The 23,767-nt window shown below is 38.3% G+C and overlaps 1 protein-coding gene across 4 annotated transcripts in view; it reads left to right on the forward strand.

Annotated features, from left to right (window-relative positions):
* ATAD2B (ATPase family AAA domain containing 2B) overlaps positions 1–8,113 on the forward strand; it is a 178,019-nt gene extending 169,906 nt beyond the window's left edge. For all 4 annotated transcript variants that reach the window (XM_003827018.8, XM_008952375.7, XM_008952374.7 and 1 more), the window contains 3 exons: positions 2,006–2,133; positions 2,472–2,600; positions 4,693–8,113. In XM_003827018.8, the coding sequence (XP_003827066.1) occupies positions 2,006–2,133; positions 2,472–2,600; positions 4,693–4,734 (299 nt within the window). In that variant the 3' untranslated portion in view covers positions 4,735–8,113. The remainder of the gene's footprint in view (positions 1–2,005; positions 2,134–2,471; positions 2,601–4,692) is intronic.
* Positions 8,114–23,767: the final 15,654 nt, after the last annotated feature.

Genomic DNA, 23,767 nt, shown 5'->3' on the forward strand with positions numbered 1-23,767 from the left:
AGGGCTGTTCAGTCTAAAAGCCTTCATTGCTTTATAAGTCCAATAGTGGGGGAAAGAAGCAGAGCGATCATTGTCAAGTTTACCTTGTTCTCAGGGAATCAGAGTACTCTCCCAGCTTCTGACTTCTTATGGCTACATGATTCATTTAAGAAGCAGCAGAAAGAGGGAGTTAAGGGTTTCTAGCCTGTCTTTATCATTATTCTTTAGCCCATAGCAGGGTCTGGGATGAGTTGATATCTACCCTGCTCAATATACATTTCCTTCCTGGATAGGTACTCTTATAGGAGGCTATCCTAAAATTATATTATTTTCTCTAAATTGTGTGGAGTGGAGTACACAGCTTCAGCCTGGGATTTGGGCTATGTGGGAAATTTTTTTTTTTTTTTCTGCCAGTATTTTAAGTCCTTTAGCAGAGTTAGGAAGCAGGAAAATATTATTCAAAGTCTAAGAATTCCTTTAATGGATAAAGAGAAATTTACTGTTCTTAAATGCTACCTGTTAAACATTTGTCTTATTCTTCAATATTTAATACTAAAATAGTTTTCAGAGCAGTATTCATTCTGGGCTATCAGATAGACAGAACTTTAAAAATACGTTAAAGCTAGGGTTAAGTAATGAATATAACAGCATGGGAAAAGTGGAGAAGGAATCTGGTATGAGGCCGAATGGGTGGGGATAGAGGAGTCTATTTTAATGCTGATTTCTATGAGATTTCCATAAGCGTGCTGAAAAAGGCTTAAATTAATATTGTGTTCCGTTGGTGATCTAAACACTATAAAGATAATTGTTGTGTAAAAGTTTGACCTGAAGCTTTCATTTGGAATTATCAGGACAGTATCCTAATCTGAGTTTTCAGGCTTCTAGAAGTCCATGGATGTAGTAATGAGGATCAATATGATTTTAACAAAACTCCTAGCATATGGTAATTGAACTATGAAGTCTTTCACATTAAAAGCAGCCTGAAATATAAAATTTCTCTGATATATCATGATACATGTTTTTGAAGGCAATACTTTGGTTCGTTTGCTGTTTGTTTTATAAAGCAGGCATTGAGAAGGAGGATGAGTTTAAAGACTTGGGAGTAAGAAATAAGAGGACTAATGTAGGATGGAGGCGGGTCCCTGCATTGAGACACTTAATAAATATGTTCTCCTTAGTGTCCCTGACATGGGCCACATCCTGTATGAAATTCTGAAACAGTCCAAGTTTGTCTTTGTGTTCCTTCCCCTCACTCATCCTCCTCTTAAGAGTAGTCCTACTTAGGGGAGCACAGGGCTCCATGGTCTACCCACCCTTTGTACCCCTCAGAATGCCTGGGTTCGTGAAATTATGCTTATCCACCTTAAAATTTCTGTTTGTTTAGTGTGGCTGGTCTCAGCAAAATGTGAGGAGGAAAGTAATTAGATTACACTAATTTACTCTAAGGTAGGAAAGAACACCAGCCCTATTACACTTTTAATGGGTTTATATTTTTAAGAAAAAAATGTTAAACTCTGAATCAATTTCTAATAGAATTTTAGGCAGTGTAACAGACAAGAAATTTCAGGCAATGCTGAAGGGAATGTTTTAGGTTGGGAGGCAAATGTGTAGACAGGTGGGCCCCACTTTTGTTAGTATCTGCTTTTCTAGGTTGCTTCCCTTCTTGCGGTTCTGAAAGCTCCCAGTTGTAAAATGGTAGCTGTCATAGAGTGAAGGCTGTTTGTTAAGTCAGTGGTTAGAGGTGAAGATTGCTTTTATCTTCCTTTTAGTGGATATGCTTATTAGGTGATACTCTAGTATGACTTGGCTTTTTAAGTTGTAGTTTAGTTTTCTTTAATTTGGGTTACTTAGTCTTACCAATAAAAAATCTACCACATTGGGTTGCTTTAAAAAAAATCACTTAAGAATACACCCTTCCTCATTCCAAAAGGGATTTGTGTGGTAGGTAAAAGAATTTATAACTGCTTAAGACTGGTTTTTCTTAACTTTTACTTGCTGCAGTGTACTTTTTTTGTCTCAATTATAGGTGCTTCTAAAGTAAAGAAATACCGTAAATTAATTTTAGAGCAGGCAAAAACGACAAGCCTGGAACTGGTTCCAGAAGAGCCATCTGAGCCTGTGCCTCCTCTTATAGTTGATCGTGAGAGATTGAAGGTAAGCTTAGCTATTCCCAGTCAGTTTTAAATGAATGGACGGAGATTTGAATGTGTTTGTAGGCAGTTGAGTAAAAGTAGTTTTCCTGCTTTAACCCTGAAATATAAATGCCTCAGAGCTCCTAGTAAAAAAGAGTTATGTGTATTTTAAGGAGTTGAAAGATACGGGAGTAGTCCAAGAATTTCTAAGGGAATGATTTTAAGCCCTCAAATCTTTTAATTTCATGTTCACTGTTACATCCTAGCTTTATGGTGTTTATTGACTAGCCATTTGAATATACAATTTCAGTTTGACCAGTGAAATCAAATTACATTTTATTCTTTTCTGTTTTTTCTTAGAAATTGCTTGATTTGTTGGTGGATAAAAGCAACAATCTGGCAGTTGATCAGCTTGAGAGATTATATTCTCTTCTTAGTCAGTGTATCTACCGTCATCGTAAAGATTATGACAAATCACAACTTGTAGAGGTAAGTGTTTAGTTTATCTGTAGAATAAACAAATACTTGATTTTACTTGTTCCAAAGAAAAGAGGAAAAAAAGTTATTTTGCCTACATCTATGTCTTTTACCAACTAACTGAAGAATGTTTTGAAGATTTAAGACAAAAATCATTAAGAGTTACAGTTTGAAGAATAAAGCCTTTCTGTACCATTTTGTCTCTGGAAAGAAGTAATCTGGAGTTCCTTTTTTTTGTCAAAACACAGAAATCCATGGTTCTAGGGTGGTAAATATACAGAAATAGTATGTCACAATTCTCTCCCTACTTGCTTATAACTGACGTACCAATTGAGCCTGTCACTTGGGCTTGTTGGATGTGGTCATGGCCCCACACTCCTTATCACTGCTTCCTAGGTAGCCACTGCTGATATAAAGGCGTTGGCATGGGTAGTGAGACCTATTTGCCATTAATGGTTGGAAGATAACTCAAAAGTCATCTTATTTTAGTTAAATCTAGTCCTATAAATTAGCCATATGAAGGAGCGACTGTCGTTTTGCTGAGATACTTTTAGAGATGAGACATTCCCTTTCTAGACAACTCTAAACCAAGGGAAATTCTTCCTGTATAAAAGTGAGCTCCTATCTTTGTTTATATAATTTCCATCATTAAACCACACTTCTGCCTTTTCAGGTCATCTGAGCAAATGTAATCACTCATCTACCCACAAAATGGCTAAATGACTTAATTCAACTCTCTTTGTTGATTTGCCTGTTAGTTTGTATATCTGGTGGTCTATCTATTAAATGTTTATTGGGTACCTGCAGTGCCAGATGCTGTGCTGGGTGTTTGGAATGCAAAAAATGAGTAAGACAAAGTCTCTGCTCTCAAGGAATATTTTTAGTATATTAAAGATTTATATGTAAAGGATATAGTTATTTTTCATGTGTAATTTTCTTTTCTTATTTGGCAATATATGATAAAACATTTAGCAGGAGTGATTTTTGTTGGCCACATGGAAGAACTTGTTGATCGGATGATGATCTGTTAATACAGCCTGTTAGTTTTGCAGAGATGTAGAATAGAATTTCTTTGGAGCTGTTTAAAGGGAAGGAAAAAATGCAAGTGTCTTAGATGTATTTGACATTTGCCCACCTGAATAAAATGTGCGGGGTAGAGTTATTCACATTTTTTTAAATTCTAGAACTTCTTTGTTCATATGGTTGCAGTTTTATTAGCTTGAATGCATTAAATACTCCTCACCAGTGAAACATCTCAGTGTGGAATCCTAATAATCTAGAGGCCTAGTTTAGGGAGAGAAGGGATTGATAACAGAATCAGCAGTGAGTGGCTTTCATGGTGGTAGTGATGGAAGCCACTCATTCTGGCTCTTTTTTAACCCTTTCTTTTCAGCTCTGGTTGGAGTGAATAGAAGTGGGAACACAATGCATTCTGCTTTTTGGCATAAGTTTCACTATACTGAATGCATTCATTTTGCTTTGGGAGTTAGTGAAATATAATGAGGAAGGAAGGGCTCAGTCTCTGGAGTGAGGCTGTCTGTATTCAAATCCTGACTGCCACCTGTTAGCTGTCAAATTATTTATCCCCTCTGTGCCTCAGTTTCTTTATCTGTAAAATGGGCCTGATAGTAATACGTTTGTTCAATCTTCAATGTTATGGGAGTTAAAACTATATATATAAATTATATATATATGCATACATATAAATATAAATATTTACTTATATTTATGTATTTTATATATAGAAATCTCAGTAAATATCTGGCATAATAACTTACTCATTAAGTGTTGCTATCATCATCCTTATATTCATATTACTCATATCATACCTCATACTGATATTACTGGCATAATAAGTGAGTTATTTGTTGAGTGTGACCATCATCATCATCATCCTTATTGGCCTAAATATAAAATAGGAGGTACTTGGAAGTATCTAGGGGAGATAGTCTTAATTACCTATGGTATTATAATCAGGAAAATATTCAAAGTTTAACCTGTATCTCAAATTCATTCCCTAAAAATGTAAAGTGAATTCTTCCGTAATGAGGAACACTTTTGTCTTTCCCTTAATAGATAACATGCATTTTTTTTCCTTTTATAGGAGATGGAAAGAACAGTTCATATGTTTGAGACATTCCTATGAACTTTTCAAGATGAGTGGTTTATCCTCTCCAATCTGCTCCTCACAGAGCAGTCTTCTGAGCCATTCAATTTCAAATTGCACCAATTATGTGCAGAGCCTTGGTGTAAAGTGCTCTCTCACTCATTCTTTCTCTCTGTTGAATTTGGTGCTATTGTCTCAGGTACCTGAAACCAACCAGCCTACAAGAACCAAACAGAACTTCAGAAACATGTTGTATTTTCCACAAATAAAAAATACAACCCCACAGCTTGGAGATTTTGGTGCTACAGAAACTGCTCTCGCTTCTGCTCCTCTTTTTGTGCACTCTCTTTTGGAGACTCCTCTCTTAGGGAGCAGACCAGCAAACAGGAGGAAACTGGATGGGGGCAGTTCTAACTGTGTTGAATTGTTTAAACAGTGGGCAACTTGTTATTTTTTTTTCCTCCATTTTACCCCTTTAATCATATTTTTCCCCCATCTGGGTAATGGACTGAAACCTGTTTTAGAGTTGGCTATGGTCTGTTCTGGTGGGAAGCTGAAGAAACTGGATGAAATTAGGTCAGGCTCTTTAGAACTGCCTTTAACGTGCCTTTTTATTCATATGAGGAAGATAAGGCTAAAAGGATGGGCTGTTTGAAGCAAATAAATTAGAAATATTTCTTTGGTCACAACCTTGAAAATAAGTTTTGATACTCTATGTCATTAAGAGACAACCAGTGTTTGGGTATGAAATGCCTGTCTTATTCTCAAAGCTCAATCAAGACACCCAGTAAGCCACATAATATACTAAAATGGTAAGTTTTCTTGTAAGGTCTGTTTTGGTTTAAGAAACATGAATAACAACAAAGAATAATACACAGTCCACACACAAAAAACAAAAAACAAAACTGCACAGGTTTTGGTATTGCTAACAATGATGACTAGAAAATAAATAGATAGTGGCCATTTTTTCTTCTGTCAGTGGCAATTTAATAGTTATTCATGTTTGAGTTCCCAGAGAAAAATGGTTTTCATATGTAGTAAATTGTTGTTTTGTTTTAAAGCCAGGACTTGCCAAATGGACAGAAAAGAGAGGAATTCATCAGAAGCTCCATAAAATTCATTTTCTGTATGCTTAATTGCAAACGAGCCCTGGTATGGTCCTTGAATAACAGTATTAATGTTTAAATCCCATCTCCTAAGCTTACCTTCACAACTCTTCTTTTTGATTGGAAACCATTTTGAATCTTGTTGAGTGATTTCTGTGAATTGTATGTATCTGAAATTAATTATGGGTTACTAGTTTTACAAAAACTTTCTACAAATTTGGAGACACAGTCTAGGCAGTTGCAACGAGGCAAAGGATGCAGTGACTTTTTTTATCAGATGATTTTTAAACAAAAAGAAAATTTTGCCAACAAGTTGGCTTGGTATCTTCATTCATTGTAGCCGTTAGCTGCAGGTGTGTCTTTCCAATATATGCAACACATGTAGTTTGGGTTTTAATTAGGGCGAATGGTCTTGGACTACTGCAGAGATTCTGAGCTACCTCAGCTTTTTGTATTTTAGTTACCAACAGTGTTTACAGAGTCCTGTAATCACTTTGCCACCGTTTACATCCTGAAGCTAAGGTACTTGTCTCCTTGTCTTTGGCTCTTTGTAGTGTGCAGAAAGCATACTTTGGCCATAGCCTACTGCAGTAATCCAAAGTGCTTCTTTGCATTTACATTTACATCTAACGCCTTCTAATTCTAGCTTAATTTTTTTTTAAATGCCACGTGTTTTCTTTGTACCTAGTCTGTGAAGTTTCTGTAATATCCAGTTAGTCATACAAGTCAAGATGCTACCCATGTAGACACACTGTATTTTTAAGGTGGGCAAGTGCGATTAACGATGAACCATTTTAAAGGGGAGGTTATTTGAAACCTCTAATTTGATTATTGGGAGGATTTTCATGCTTTCTTTAGTATTTATTACCATCATACCGATTCAAACTATTTTATTGTCTAATACATTAGCATTTTGTATTTTGATGGAAATTGTTACAGAATTTAAAGATTTGATGAAATAAGATGTAGCAGATTTTTTGTAGCAAGTTTCTGGTAAAAGGGTTTTTTGCAAGTCTCAGGTTCTTGCTGCACTATTTTTTTTTAAATATTTATTCCAGTTATTCTAATTCAGAAGCGTTCTTTTCAAGTAACAGCAGCACTTGTGAAAGGAAAAAAAATGCACATGTTTCTTAGTAGGTTACTAAATTTGTACAATTAATTAAGATTTTAGCCATCAGTGAGTTTGAAAAGGGAAATGTATTTATTTTCAGCATTAAAATGCTTCCAAAAGATCAAGTTGCTTTTGTTTGTTTGTTTTTGTAACCGTAATGTAGATGGAGAAATTGGAGGCAACCTCAGTATAGGAACTGCCACTTTGAACAGTTTAGGTCTTAAAGAGAAAGTCAATCTAATGCCAAGGGGAGAACAATGAGCTGAAATTGTACCAACTCCTCTGGCCCTATTTCCCTCGATTAAAAAAACACACTTACCAGTTTTGCTTATTTTACAGATATCTGGTGGTTCTATAGTTTAAAGCAGCTTGTGAAATTAAAAAAGTGGACTCAATTTTGTTTACCTTTCTGTAAGTTTTTCATTTTTGCTGTATAGCATTGGCAAAAATATGTACAAATTGACCTCTGTTCTTATTTCCTATTGTGAGCATTATAAAGATAAGCTCCTATGTAAAACCTTGCTCTCAGATGAGTAAAATATGTATCACAGCATAGCTCAGCAATAATTCATGCTCAGCTGTGGGGACCCTGGGGGCTTTTCGAAGATGATGGAACCGCACTAGGGTTGAAACTGATGGCTGTGGAGTTAATTGTGTTTTCGAGCTTGAATCTCACCTGTGATTTTTTTTTTTTTAATGTTGTTTCGTGACTTGATTTTTCTCATAAGCCAATGTATTTGTAGGTTTACTGGATTTTATTTTTAGGGAGTGGGTAATTTCTTCCCTTTTTTGATTAAGTTGGTTCAGCTATGGTGCTATTCAGTAGGTATCTTCAGTGTCAGGTCCCGTAGCTGAATGCCATTGTTATTATAATTATTATTTGTAATCACATTGTAAGCTTGAATTTGGGCTTGTACCTGCATCTTTTGTATTCTGTACATCTGGTTACTTAGACTTTGGGAGTCCAATTTGGTTTCAGTCATGTATGTCTACTTTGTAGTTTAAGTAGACTTCATCAACTATGGTCTATTTTGGGTTTGTAGTTTTAATTTAGAATTGTGTTAAATTGATGTTTTGCATTTGACTCCATTTTACATTAGTTGAAGTAAATTATTTAATTTTTGAATTCTGGAATTTGAACATTTACTGTAATTTGTAATATAACTGCTGTGAAATACTTGAATAAAGATGACAAGAAAAACATGTCTTTCTTTAGCTTAATTATGATCACTGTTGGCTACAAATGCAGTGCTACTTTTCTAGCTGATTTAGACTGTTTTAGAGAGAGGCATATTGCTGTTTATTAAGCACCCAAAAAGTCGTGTTATATGTTCCTTTTAGATTTTAAGTACACCTCACGATTTTTTAGCTGAAAGCTTTTTATGTTGAGAAAGCGTGGTTTTAGTTTTAGTTGAAGATTGTCTAAAATATGTTGTATAGAAGCAAATGGATTACTTCTGAGATTTGTTTTTCTAGCTGGAAGACTACGATAACATATGATCAGGTCATATGGTTCATTAGTTTAAAATGTTTTCCTTTTTATCGGGTTGTTATCAGCATACTTTGTATAGTATAGCACATAATATGGACAGAGATTTCATACCAGAGTTTTGAAGGGCTTACTTCAAGTGAATAGAATGTTCTTGGCTTCAGAATACCTATTTTTCCTGTGTGCCTTGAGACACCTTTTCATGTTCCTGTAGTACACTGATCTTCCTCAATATAAATTCTTACTTTTGTTTTTTGAATCACAGTAAAAAAGATGGATTTTAGTTAAGACTTTGTTTTGCCTGATTTTTCAGATTCTATAATTTCAACTTTTGTCTGTATCAAAAGATTGTTAATAATAAACCTGCAAAACATATTTTTAACACTGTCTGAATGTTTAGATAAAAAGCTTATAATTTGAGGCTCAATCAAGTTTTTTGGACTCTGGAGATGAAGTTTTATTTATCTAGTTTTAGTTTCCATAAGACTCAAAACTACAGTAAAATCTGAGGCAAATCTTTAAATCTATTTCATGTTATCCCTGTACCCTGACACCTACAAAGTTATCTAGTGACTGTTTAAAAATATATACATTCCCTCTTTTACCCCCACATGTATATGTTTGTTATGTGCCTGACATTATGCCAGGCATGTGGGATACACAAATAACATATTCCTGTTCTCAGGTAGCTTAGAGTCTGCCAGGGGAATTGGTATATATACCAGTAGTAATGATTCAGTGGAATAAGTGCTTTAACAGAAGGGACACAATAACGTTCAGAGTTCTGGGAAGGGAACCAATTAATTATGTTTAGGAATGGGGGAAATAAGGAAAGACTTCAGAGAAAGTTGGCATTATATTTGCTCTTCATCTCTATCTGGCTTTTCTAGAGTCGATCCCCACTTTACCAAAGTTTGTTCTTGTTTTTTTTTGTGTGTGACCTTTCATATTACATCAGATGTATTGTTACAGAATCTAAACCCTGCCCATATTTCAGGGCTGTATAGTATTATATATATAATATACATACTATATATGTATGTGTAATATATATATATTACACATATGTGTATATATATGGCGTATGCTGATCTTTCTTCAGAAATTAGCTATCTTTTGCACTGCATTACATAGTAAGTTACTATGTAAATATAATTTATAAAACAGTAATTTATTCATGAGGGAAGGGGAGATAGAAAAGTATTATATTTCTTCTGTATTCCCTATAGGAATTTGAAGCAGTGCAGGATTCAGTAGATGCTTATTTAATTCCTTTAGATTTGCATGACATAGAAGGCACAAATTTACCTTAATCATTTTTTCATTCATTTATAAAATACATAACAAGTGCCTACCATGTATCAGGCACTGTCGCAGGTGCTAGAAATAAAGCAGCAAACTAAACAGAAAAAGTCCGTGTCTTCATGGAGCTTAAATTCTTTCTGATGTTGTGTGCCAGGTTTCTGTCATGGTTGATCAGAGTTCACATTATTTTTTAAAAGTGTGGTGCTCTTAAAAGCTCTTAAAGCACTTATAAATTTCATTAAGCAGTGAATGAAGCACTTTGTTATTAAAAATTTGCCAGGAACTCTGCTTTTTCCTTCTTGCTTCCCTTATATTCCCTATCTTGGTGAGAAACCTAGCTGTCAACCTGAACTTTATCTTCTTTATGACCCATCTCATTCTAATCATGCAGCACATTCTGTTGATTTATTTTCCCCCTAAGCATGTCTCATACCTATCACCCTTTCTCCATTCCTGTTATCTTAGTTTGGGCACTAATCCTTTTGTTTGGACTAGTGTAATAGCTGTCAGTTCAGTAAACATTTAAGCATTTATTCAGTGCCTACAGAGTGCTAGGCATTGAGGGAGCATAAAGATGAGCAAGACATTGTGTCTGTCTTCAAGGACATTTTTATAATTTAACATACTTATATCATGTTTACTAGGTGCTGGAGACTATTCTGAGTGCTATACAGACACAAATGCAAATTCTTTTCATCTTTACAAGAACCTTATGAGATAGGTGCTATTATTATCCCCATTTTACAGATCAGGAAACTGAGTTATAGATTAATTTGCTCAAGGTCACACATCCAGGATTCAGATGTAGGCAGTTTGGCTCCAGAGTTGATGCTTTTAATCACTATGCTTGACTGCTTCTTGTGGGGGTAGACAGATAACAAACATCATTTCAGTCTAATACGGCATGTGTTAAGATTGAATTTTGTATTAGGCACTGTAGGTATACAGAGGAGGAGCATGTAACCTAACCTCAAGGAAGCCTTTCTGGTTCCTTGCCTGAGCTGAGGCATCAAGATGGGAAAGGATTTCCAGGCAGAAGGAACAACAGAAGCATAGGCTGAGAAGTGAAATAGCATGACAGCTGCAGGGGAAAGTACAGGCAGTTCTCTGTCATCACAGGTCAACATCTGTTTCACAAATTTATTTGAGCAACTGCCAAATAAAGCAAGTGCCAGAGCACTGTTCTTGGCAAGGGAGTTAACAGCTGAGGACAGGACAGCAAGGTCCTTGCTTTTTGGAGCTTACAGTCTAGTCAGCAAAGAGTAAACAAACAACATGTTACCTAACAGTGGTAAATGCTTGGATGACAATAAATACAGCAGTAGTATTAGTAGCAGCAGACAACTGAGTGCCAGGTATTATTACAAGCATTAACCATTTAATTATCACAGCAACTGTGGGAGGTAGGTACTGTTGTTGGTCCCATTTAAGAGAAGGGGAAACTGAAATAGAGAACGCTTAGGTGACTTGCCCAAGGTTACACAGCTAACATCAGGTTGGGGGGTCCTATCTTGTGGTGTGGCTTTAGAGATTGAATTTTTAACCTATCAATCATTAAGGTGAATGATAAATTCCTTTGCTCGTATTCAAGTCTTCCTTCCTTCCTTCCTTTCCTTCCTTCCCTTCCTTCCTTCCTTCCTTCCTTCCTTCTTTCCTTCCTTCCTTCTGTCCCTCTCTGTCTCTTTCTCTCTTTCTCGCTTTCTTTCTTTCTTGCGTGCGTGCTTGCTTGCTTGCTATGGAGTCTGGTTGTGTTGCCCAGACTGGAGTGCAGTAACACGATCTTGGCTCACTGCGGCCTCTGCCTCTCAGGTTCCAGCGATTCTCCTGCCTCAGCCTCGTGGGTAGCTGGGATTAGAGGCATGTGCCACCACCCCTGGCTAATTTTTGTACTTTTTGTAGGGACGGGGATTTCACCATGTTGGCCAGGCTGGTCTTGAACTCCTGACCTCAGGTGATCTGCCCGCCTTGGCCTCCCAAAGTGCTGGGATTACAAGCGTGAGCAACTGTGCCTGGCCTCAAGTTTTTCTAGGAATAAACATTTTTAAATAGTAGAATACCACAGAGAATAATACAACATGCATGTTCCTACCACCCAGTATTAAATGTTAACAATTTGTCATACTTGTTTTAGTTCTTTTTTGAAAAGAAAAAATTTCAGAGACGATTTAAGTCTACTTTCTACCCATTCCAAATCCCATTCGTTTTCTTTCTTTACTGGTGGCAGCCACTGTGATGATTTTGACGAATATCCTGTCTGTGTTTTAAATTATTTTATTTGAGAAGGTAATAGTATGCGGCTGGAGTCAGACTGTCTGAATTTGAATCCTGGTTATGTTCCTTCTTGGCTATGCAACATGTGACAAATTATTTCACCCCTCTGCAGGTCAGTGTACTTATCCATAAGATGGGCCAGAGTGATAGCACCAACCCCATGGTGGTTACTGCAATGATTACATATTTGAGTGAATATATGTAAAGCACTTAGAACAGTACCAGGCACATAGTAAGTGTTCAAGAAATTTCAGTCATCACTCTAAACATTTGTATGTGTCTATAAACATTGTTTTGTGGGTTTAAAAATGTCTATAAATGGGATTAATATCTTTAAAATTTATTTTAAAGTCAGAAACACATGTATGTAGTTTAAAGAATGAAGTAGTTCTAGAAGGCTTGTTATAAAAAACAGCAGTTCCCTGATTCTAGAACCTTCCTTCTCCAAAAAAAAAAAAAAAAAATTCTCCCAGGAGCCAATTGTTTTCAACACCTGTAGCTGATTATTTGATGTTTCTAAATACTATTCTTAGATGGCTACTTTTTATTTTCCAGTTTTAGTCATTTTCTTTTGATTTCCCACCATTTAAAATATAGTAACATCTGCCCTCACCACACGTTTCACACTTCTTGTCCTCTCATCCTCCCAGTTGTTTATAATTTTGGTCAGATCATTATTCAGTATTTGCATTATTGTGTCTATGTAAAAATTATTGACAGTGGAACTATTTAGTGTACTATGATGATGTTTCCTTTCTTGTACACCTTTTTGTTAATAATAGTCTTCATTGTATTTATTTACCTGTTTTTTTATGTATAATCATGAGTTTGAACCCAGCACGCCTTTATTCCCAGCATTTTGGGAGGCTGAGGCAGAAGGATCCTTGAGCCCAGGAGTTCAAGACCAGCCTGGGTTACATAATGAGACCCTCTCTCTACAGAAAAATTAAAAAATTAGCCAGGCTTGGTGGCATGCATCATAGTCTCAGCCACTCAGGAGGCTGAGATGGGAGGACCACTTGAGCTTGGGAGTTTGAGGCTTCAGTGACCCAAGATCGCAGCACCTGCACTCCAGCCTGAGTGACAGAGTGAGACCCTGTCTCAAAAAAAACAATTTAAAAAACTAGTTTGTTCCTCAGTTCATCCCCAGCAATCCAACTCTCTCTCTCTCTCTTTTTTTTTTTTTTGAGTCGGATTTTCGCTCTGTTGCCCAGGCTGGAGTGCAGTGGTGTAATGTCGGCTCACTGTAACCTCCACCACCCGGGTTCGAGCGATTCTCCTGCCTCAGTCTCCCAAGCAGCTGGGATTACAGGCATGCGCCACCATGCATTATTTATTTTTATTTCGCAGAGATGGGGTTTCACCGTGTTGGTCAGGCTGGTCTTGAACTCCTGACCTCAAATGATCCACCTGCCTCGGCCTCCCAAAGTGCTGGGATTACAGGCATGAGCTACTGCGCCTGGCCCCAACTCTTGTTAGTATCACCAAACATGTAAGGTATTATAGCATTTCATTTTCTTGAGAAAATTTCTCCTGGAACATTCTAACCCTTTCCAATTTTGCATTGGTGTACACCAAGGTCTTGCGTAGTCATTTTTTTTTTTTTGGGCGAACATCCTTCACCTTTCTCTTGCACTGAATCTTATATCTGGACTTTTCTCATTTATATCCTGTATTGCTGCTGAGAAGTCGGTGCTTTTCTGCTTATTGTTTTGTTTTCCTGATTTTGTTTCCTTCTCCTAAGGCTTTCGTAATTTTCAGTTTTCCTCTGATGCTCTGGAATTTCACAGACCTGTCTGGGTGTGTGTCTAAATGTTACACTTTTCTTAGGCCTCTCTACTCTGGAAAATCATGTCCTTTTAGTCTGAGAAATTTTCTTGAGTGAATTTTTCACTTTTAGAACTACTGTTATTCAGATCTTGGCCCTTCTACAGTTCTGTTATTCCTTCTTAATTTTTACTTTGGTATTTAGTTTTTAAGAGCCATTTGGAGTTCTCTTGATTTTTTTTTTATTGTTCCACTTTTTTAAATTTGTATTTTATTATTATACTTTAAGTTTTAGGGTACATGTGCACAACATGCAGGTTTGTTACATATGTATACATGTGCCATGTTGGTGTGCTGCACCCATTAACTCGTCATTTATCATTAGGTATATCTCCTAATGCTATCCCTCCCCCCTCCCCCCACCCCACAACAGGCCCCGGTGTGTGATGCTCCCCTTCCTGTGTCCATGTGTTATCATTGTTCAATTCCCACCTATGAGTGAGAACATGTGGTGTTTGGTTTTTTGTCCTTGCGATGGTTTGCTGAGAATGATAGTTTCCAGTTTCATCCATGTCCCTACAAAGGACATGAACTCATCATTTTTTATGGCTGCATAGTATTCCATGGTGTATATGTGCCACATTTTCTTAATCCAGTCTATCGTTGTTGGACATTTAGGTTGGTTCCAAGTCTTTGCTATCGTGAATAGTGCCGCTATAAACATACGTGTGCATGTGTCTTTATAGCAGCATGATTTATAATCCTTTGGGTATATACCCAGTAATGGGATGACTGGGTCAAATGGTATTTCTAGTTCTAGGTCCCTGAGGAATCGCCACACTGACTTCCACAATGGTTGAACTAGTTTACAGTCCCACCAACAGTGTAAAAGTGTTCCTATTTCTCCACATCCTCTCCAGCACCTGTTGTTTCTTGGCTTTTTAATGATTGCCATTCCAACTGGTGTGAGATGGTATCTCATTGTGGTTTTGATTTGCATTTCTCTGATGGCCAGTGATGATGAGCATTTTTTCATGTGTTTTTTGGCTGCATAAATGTCTTCTTTTAAGAAGTGTCTGTTCATGTCCTTCGCCCACTTTTTGATGAGGTTGTTTGTTTTTTTCTTGTAAATTTGTTTGAGTTCATTGTAGATTCTGAATATTAGCCCTTTGTCAGATGAGTAGGTTGCAAAAATTTTCTCCCATTCTGTAGGTTGCCTGTTCACTCTGATGGTAGTTTCTTTTGCTGTGCAGAAACTCTTTAGTTTAATTAGATCCCATTTGTCAATTTTGTCTTTTGTTGCCATTGCTTTTGGTGTTTTAGACATGACGTCCTTGCCCATGCCTATGTCCTGAATGGTATTGCCTAGGTTTTCTTCTAGGGTTTTTATGGTTTTAGGTCTAACGTTTAAGTCTTTAATCCATCTTGAATTAATTTTTGTATAAGGTGTAAGGAAGGGATCCAGTTTCAGCTTTGTACATATGGCTAGCCAGTTTTCCCAGCACCATTTATTAAATAGGGAATCCTTTCCCCATTTCTTGTTTTTGTCAGGTTTGTCAAAGATCAGATAGTTGTAGATATGTGGCATTATTTCTGAGGGCTGTGTTCTGTTCCATTGGTCTATATCTCTGTTTTGGTACCAGTACCATGCTGTTTTGGTTCCTGTAGCCTTGTAGTATAGTTTGAAGTCAGGTAGCATGATGCCTCCAGCTTTGTTCTTTTGGTTTAGGATTGACTTGGCGATGCAGGCTCTTTTTTGGTTCCATATGAACTTTAAAGTAGTTTTTTCCAATTCTGTGAAGAAAGTCATTGGTAGCTTGATGGGGATGGCATTGAATCTATAAATTACCTTGGGCAGTATGGCCATTTTCACAATATTGATTCTTCCTACCCATGAGCATGGAATGTTCTTCCACTTGTTTGTATCCTCTTTTATTTCATTGAGCAGTGGTTTGTAGTTCTCCTTGAAGAGGTCCTTCACATCCCTTGTAAGTTGGATTCCTAGGTATTTTATTCTCTTTGAAGCAATTGTGAATGGGAGTTCACTCATGATTTGGCCTCTGTTTGTCTGTTATTGGTGTATAAGAATGCTTGTGATTTTTGTACATTGATTTTTGTATCCTGAGACTTTGCTGAAGTTGCTTATCAGCTTGAGGAGATTTGGGGCTGAGACGATGGGGTTTTCTAGACATACAATCGTGTCATCTGCAAGCAGGGACAATTTGACTTCCTCTTTTCCTAATCGAATGCCCTTTATTTCCTTCTCCTGCCTGACTGCCCTGGCCAGAACTTCCAACACTATGTTGAATAGGAGTGGTGAGAGAGGGCATCCCTGTCTTGTGCCAGTTTTCAAAGGGAATGCTTCCAGTTTTTGCCCATTCAGTATGATATTGGCTGTGGGTTTGTCATAGATAGCTCTTATTATTTTGAGATACGTCCCATCAATACCTAATTTATTGAGAGTTTTTAGCATGAAGGGTTGTTGAATTTTATCAAAGGCCTTTTCTGCATCTATTGAGATAATCATGTGGTTTTTGTCTTTGGTTCTGTTTATATGCTGGATTACATTTATTGATTTGTGTATATTGAACCAGCCTTGCATCCCAGGGATGAAGCCCACTTGATCATGGTGGATAAGCTTTTTGATGTGCTGCTGGATTCGGTTTGCCAGTATTTTATTGAGGATTTTTGCATCGATGTTCATCAGGGGTATTGGTCTAAAATTCTCTTTTTTGGTTGTGTCTCTGTTAGGCTTTGGTATCAGGATGATGCTGGCCTCATAAAATGAGTTAGGGAGGATTCCCTCTTTTTCTATTGATTGGAATAGTTTCAGAAGGATTGGTACCAGCTCCTCTTTGTACCTCTGGTAGAATTCGGCTGTGAATCCATCTGGTCCTGGAGTTTTTTTGGTTGGTAAGCTATTGATTATTTCCTCAGTTTCAGAGCCTGTTATTGGTCTATTCAGAGGTTCAACTTCTTCCTGGTTTAGTCTTGGGAGGATGTATGTGTCGAGGAATTTATCCATTTCTTCTAGATTTTCTAGTTTATTTGCGTGGAGGTGTTTATAATATTCTCTGATGGTAGTTTGTATTTCTGTGGGATTGGTGGTGATATCCCCTTTATCATTTTTTATTGCATCTATTTGATTCTTCTCTCTTTTCTTATTAGTCTTGCTAGCGGTCTATCAATTTTGTTGATCTTTTCAAAAAACCAGCTCCTGGATTCATTAATGTTTTGAAGGGTTTTTTGTGTCTCTGTTTCCTTCAGTTATGCTCTGATCTTAGTTATTTCTTGCCTTCTGCTAGCTTTTGAATGTGTTTGCTCTTGCTTTTCTAGTTCTTTTAATTGTGATGTTAGGGTGTCAATTTTAGATCTTTCCTGCTTTCTCTTGTGGGCATTTAGTGCTATAAATTTCCCTCTACACACTGCTTTGAATGTGTCCCAGAGATTCTGGTATGTTGTGTCTTTGTTCTCATTGGTTTCAAAGAACATCTTTATTTCTGCCTTCACTTCATTATTTACCCAGTAGTCATTCAGGAGCAGGTTGTTCAGTTTCCATGTAGTTGAGTGGTTTTGAGTGAGTTTCTTAATCCTGAGTTCTAGTTTGATTGCACTGTGGTCTGGGAGACAGTTTGTTATAATTTCTTTTCTTTTACATTTGCTGAGGAGTGCTTTACTTCCAACTATGTGGTCAATTTTGGAGTAGGTGTAGTGTGGTGCTGAAAAGAATGTATATTCTGTTGATTTGGGGTGGAGAGTTCTGTAGATGTCTATTAGGTCCACTTGGTGCAGAGCTGAGTTCAATTCCTGGGTATCCTTGTTAAGTTTCTGTCTCGTTGATCTGTCTAATGTTGACAGTGGGGTGTTAAAGTCTCCCATTATTATTGTGTGGGAGTCTAAGTCTCTCTGTAGGTCACTAAGGACTTGCTTTATGAATCTGGGTGCTCCTGTATTGGGTGCATATATATTTAGGATAGTTAGTTCTTCTTGTTGAATTGATCCCTTTATCATTATGTAATGGCCTTCTTTGTCTCTTTTGATCTTTGTTGGTTGAAAGTCTGTTTTATCAGAGACTAGGATTGCAACCCCTGCCTTTTTTTGTTTTCCATTTGCTTGGTAGATCTTCCTCCATCCCTTTATTTTGAGCCTATGTGTGTCTCTGCACGTGAGATGGGTTTCCTGAATATAGCACAATGATGGGTCTTGACTCTTCATCTAATTTGCCAGCCAGTGTCTTTTAATTGGAGCATTTAGCCCATTTACATTTAAAGTTAATATTGTTATGTGTGAATTTGATCCTGTCATTATGATGTTAGCTGATTATTTTGCCCGTTAGTTGATGCAGTTTCTTCCTAGCCTTGATGCTCTTTACAATTTGGCGTGTTTTTGCAGTGGCTGGTACCGGTTATTCCTTTCCATGTTTAGTGCTTCCTTCAGGAGCTCTTTTAGGGCAGGCCTGGTGGTGACAAAATCTCTCAGCATTTGCTTGTCTGTAAAGTATTTTATTTCTCCTTCACTTATGAAGCTTAGTTTGGCTGGATATGAAATTCTGGGTTGAAAATTCTTTTCTTTAAGAATGTTGAATATTGGTCCCCACTCTCTTCTGGCTAGTAGAGTTTCTTCAGAGAGATCAGCTGTTAGTCTGATGGGCTTCCCTTTGTGGGTAACCGGACCTTTCTCTCTGGCTGCCCTTAACATTTGTTCCTTCATTTCAACTTTGGTGAATCTGACAATTATGTGTCTTGGAGTTGCTCTTCTCAAGGACTATCTTTGTGGCATTCTCTGTATTTCCTGAATCTGAATGTTGGCCTGCCTTGCTAGATTGGGGAACTTCTCTTGGATAATATCCTGCAGAGTGTTTTCCAACTTGGTTCCATTCTCCCCGTCACTTTCAGGTACACCAATCAGATGTAGATTTGGTCTTTTCACATAGTCCCATATTTCTTGGAGGCTTTGTTCATTTGTTTTTATTCTTTTTTCTCTAAACTTCTCTTCTCGCTTCATTTCATTCATTTCGTCTTCCATCACTGATACCCTTTCTTCCAGTTTATCGCATCAGCTACTGAGGCTTCTGCATTCGTCACGTAGCTCTCGTGCCTTGGTTTTCAGCTCCATCAGGTCCTTTAAGGACTTCTCTGCATTGGTTATTCTAGTTATCCATTCATCTAATTTTTGTTCAAAGCCTTTTAACTTCTTTGCCATTGGTTTGAATTTCCTCCTATAGCTCGGAGTAGTTTGATCGTCTGAAACCTTCTTCTCTCAACTCGTCAAAGTCATTCTGCGTCCAGCTTTGTTCCGTTGCTAGTGAGGAGCTGTGTTCCTTTGGAGGAGGAGAGGTGCTCTGATTTTTAGAGTTTCCAGTTTTTCTGCTCTGTTTTTTTTCCCATCTTTGTGGTTTTATCTACTTTTGGTCTTTGATGGTGGTGACGTACAGATGGGTTTTTGGTGTGGATGTCCTTTCTGTTTGTTAGTTTTCCTTCTAACAGAGAGGACCCTCAGCTGCAGGTCTGTTGGAGTGTGCTAGAGGTCCACTCCAGACTCTGTTTGCCTTGGTGTCAGCAGCGGTGGCTGCAGAAGAGCAGATATTGGTGAACCGCAAATGCTGCTGCCTGATTGTTCCTCTGGAAGTTTTGTCTCAGAGGAGTACCAAGCCGTGTGAGGTGTCAGTCCGCTCCTACTGGGAGTGCCTCCCAGTTAGGCTACTCGGGGGTCAGGGACCCACTTGAGGAGGCAGTCTGCCTGTTCTCAGATCTCAAGCTGTGTGCTGGGAGAACCACTACTCTCTTCAAAGCTGTCAAAGAGGGACGTTTAAGTCTGCAGAGGTTACTGCTGTCTTTTTGTTTGTCTGTGCCCTGCCCCCAGAGGTGGAGCCTACAGAGGCAGGCAGGCCTCCTTTAGCTGTGGTGGGCTCTACCCAGTTCGAGCTTCCAGGCTGCTTTGTTTACCTAATCAAACAACTAACTCAGCAGTGCAGGCGCCCCTCCCCCAGCCTCGCTGCTGCCTTGCAATGTGATCTGGGACCGCTGTGCTAGCAATGAGGGAGACTCCTTGGGCGTAGGACCCTCCGAGCCAGGTGCGGGATATAATCTCCTGGTGTGACCTTTTTTAAGCCCGTTGGAAAAGCGCAGTATTAGGGTGGGAGTGACCCGATTTTCCAGGTGCTGTCTGTCACCCCTTTCTTTGACTAGGAAAGGGAATTCCCTGACACCTTGCGCTTCCTGGGTGAGGCGGTGTCTCACCCTGCTTCGGCTGGCGCACGGTAGGCTGCACCCACTGTCTTGCACCTACTGTCTGGCACTCCCCAGTGAGATGAACCTGGTACCTCAGTTGGAAATGCAGAAACCACCCATCTTCTGCATTGCTCACGCTGGGAGCTGTAGACCGGAGCTGTTCTTATTCGGCCATCTTCTCTTGATTTTTTAAGTAGCATTTTGTTTTTGTTTCATGGGTACAAGATCAGCTCATCTCTGTGAGGGTATTCATGATGATTTTTTCTTTGTTTTTCTTTTCCTTGCATAGTCTCTTTTTCCTCCAAGTTGCTTTTCCTGTTTGTTTTGGTTCCTGTTTAGTATTACAAGTTTTCCTCAAATATTTGGTAATTCCTTGCTATCTGCTCCTATTTAAGAGTGGGGGACTAAAAACCTGCTTTCCAGAAGGCAAAAATCTCCAGTTAGGAGAGAGCAGAGTCTTCCCTGGGAAATAAAACCAGCCCAAGAGAAGAATGCTGAAAATAGTAACAATGGGGGGGTTCCTTTATGGAACTGTTCAGCTAGATCAGCTGACAGAGTTGTATAGATGAGAAATAATTAATGCAAAGTTACATAAATATTGGCTACTTTAATAGTATTCTCTGTTTTCAGAACTGACCCTGAAGCTTTCTAGTTTGCTTGATTATCACAATAGAAGCCTCTCAGTGGGAATGCTTAGTGTTGTGTTATTTTTACAAATGATTTTGAGATTTTTGAATACTTAGGTGTAATCCTTTTGTTCTCTCCTACCTTTGCCCTCCTACCCTTATTTTCCTTCCATTAGGCCAGTATATTAGATAGAAGAATTCAGAGGGAATTAAAGAGTTCTTTGCAAGATTTTGCACAGATGGTCCCCTCCTCCTTTACAGGAGCAAGAGTTACCTTCAGAGTGCTTGGAGGTGATGGAGTTGGGCTTTCTTTCACCTTTCCTTGACTTAATGCCAGCTGTTTTCCTGACAGCACCTCTTGTTCCAGAAACAAATGATTGGTCTGTATAGGACCACTTGGGTCATAAGACATCCTGATTTTCGTACTGAAGTTTCTCCTTCTTACTGGAATTCTGGTTGTTTAGAATCTTTTCAAGTTAGTATTTTGATTAACAGATGAAGCACAGCTTCAGGGAAAGAAATTCTGTGCCAGCTAGTCCTTTTCTTCTCCTCCCTGATGAGCTTCAAGCCATGGAAGGTAAAAGAAGGGGAGAGTGGAGGAAAAAGAGGTGGGTAAAATGGAAAATAAAAGTTTAATGTTTTTCTTGCATTTGTGATATCTTTTATAAGTTGAACAAAAAGTTATCTAGGCCTTTTTCCTACCACTCATCTACTGATGATATGGAAGTTATTAGTGACCGTTCCATTCAGGTGTGCATCACAACAATGCTTTTAATATCATATAGCATCATATATTAATTGCTAGTAAGTTGCTAAGTAAGTATTGAATTTAAAGGGCCAACATTTTTATGAGTTGTAATGGTTTGAAGAGTTAGAGGTCAAAAAGTCAGTTTGGAAAACTGAGTAGACCAGTTTAATTAAAATCAAGGGTAAATACAAGGGAGTATGGTGGAAGATAATGCTGTATAGGTAGTTTGGGGTCTTATTACGGAGGACAAGTGTAAAGATATTTGTACTTTATCATGTGACAATGTTTTTGAACAGTACCATGACATGAAAATAGAATTTTAGAAATATTAATTTGGCAGTAATATGTGAAATGGAAAGTAATGACTTCCTTTCAACAAGATATAGTAACTACCTACCATTTGCCAAGTATGATAGACACTGAAGTTACAAAGCTAAGTAAAACACAGTGTCTGCCCTTGGAAATAACTGTTCAGTAAAAGACATATTAAGAAAAATTAAGAATAAATTTGGTTAAATACAATGATAATGGTTTAGTTGAGGTGCTGTGGGAGATAGAGGAGAGGAACTGATATGGTTTGGGTCTGTGTCCCCACCCAATCTCATGTTGAATTGTAATCCCCAGCATTGGAGGAGGGACCTGGTGGGAGGTGATTGGAACATGGAGGCAGACTTCCCCCTTGCTGTTCTCATGATAGTGAATGAATTCCCACAAGATCTGGTTGTTTAAAAGCATGTAGCACCTCCCACTTATCTCTTTCTTCCTCCTTCTCTGCCCATGTAAGACGTGCCTACTTCCCCTGCATCTTTGCCATGTTTGTAAGTTTCCTGAGGCCTCCGCAGCCATGCTTCCTGTACAGCCTGCAGAACTGTGAGTCAGTCAAACCTCTTTTCTTTTTAAATTACCCAGTATTGACTGGGTACGATGGCTCACACGTGTAATCCCAGCACTTTGGGAGGCCAAAGTGGGCAGATCACTTGAGGTCAGGAGTTTGAGACCAGCCTGGGCAACATGGTAAAACCCCATCTCTACTAAAAAATGCAAAAACATTAGCCAGGCGTGGTGACACGTGCCTGTAGTCCCAGCTACTCGGGAGACTGAGGCAGGAGAATCACTTGAACCTGGGAGGTGGAGGTTGCAGTGAGCTGAGATTGCGCCACTGCAATCCAGCCTGGGTGACGAGCGAGACTCTGTCTCAAAAATAAATAAATAAATAAGTTACCCAGTATCAGGTAATTCTCTTATAGCAATGTGAAAACAGACTAATACAGGAACTTGACCCAACCTAGTAATGCATGGAAGGCTTTTTCCCCCCTGAGGATAAGTTATCTTAACGGCATCTCAAAAAATGAAAGAATGCAATAAAAATCAGGGAAGAACACCCCAGGCAGGGGAAACAGTAGAAAGGCATAGAAACAGGCAAACAAGTTTAGGCAACTATGGGTGTTTCTGTGTACTTTAGAATAAAGCAAAGTAAGGAAGAAAGTAGCATTAGAGGTCAGTAAAGACTTTAGATATTGTTCCTATATTCCAGGTGAGAGATGCTATAGGCTGGGACTGGGGAAGGTATAGTAGGGATGGTGAGAAAGAGATCATTTCTAGGAAATTTAGAGGTAGAATCAGTAGGATTCAGTGATTGGATGTTGGGGATGAGGATAAAGAAGGGGCCTGGAATTGCTCTTAGGTTTCTGCCTGGGTGATTGGATGTTAACTGAGAATGAATTTGAGAGGGAGGACCCAATCTGTAGTGAACACAGTATTGGACATTTTGGCATCCAGGTGCAGCACACATTTAGATAAATATATCTAAAGCTTGAAGAGGGTTCAGAACTGGAGGCTTTTAAGGTTAGCTACCTATAAATGATTGTTCAAACCATGAGCACGAATCAGATCACTTAGGCAGCTTTTGAAGTGAAATGAAAATGGCAAATAGAGAAACAGCAAAGTTTAAGCAGCAGGTAGAGGGTGTCTAGCAATTGAGACTAATCATACCTTCTCAAAAGTGGGACAGCCAAAACAGTGGGGTCACGGAACTTGAGACGATTTTATGTTCAAAATGGACAACAGTATCAAATGCTCCAGTGCAGGTCAGTAAGATATTATAGGTGCTAAAATGCTGCCAGGAGATGTGGCAATTGGGTGATCTTTGTTGCTTTGAGGAAAAAGGGAAGGAGAGAGAACATAACTAGACAGGGACACAGGGTTTAGGAAAGGATTTTGATAAAAGTGAAAAAACTAAGCATGTTCATACATTGAGAGAATGGAGATGGTAGGGGTGGTGAGAATAATGATAGCGACTAACACTTAGTGAAAATGTCCAGGCCTTCTTTAAAGGGCTTTGCATCTGTTAACTCCTTTAATTTTGATATCGGCCCTATGAATTAGATACTATTATCACCCTTCTGCTAATGAGGAGAGC

Source organism: Pan paniscus, chromosome 12, assembly GCF_029289425.2.
Source record: "Pan paniscus chromosome 12, NHGRI_mPanPan1-v2.0_pri, whole genome shotgun sequence".
Taxonomy (NCBI): Eukaryota; Metazoa; Chordata; class Mammalia; order Primates; family Hominidae; genus Pan; species Pan paniscus.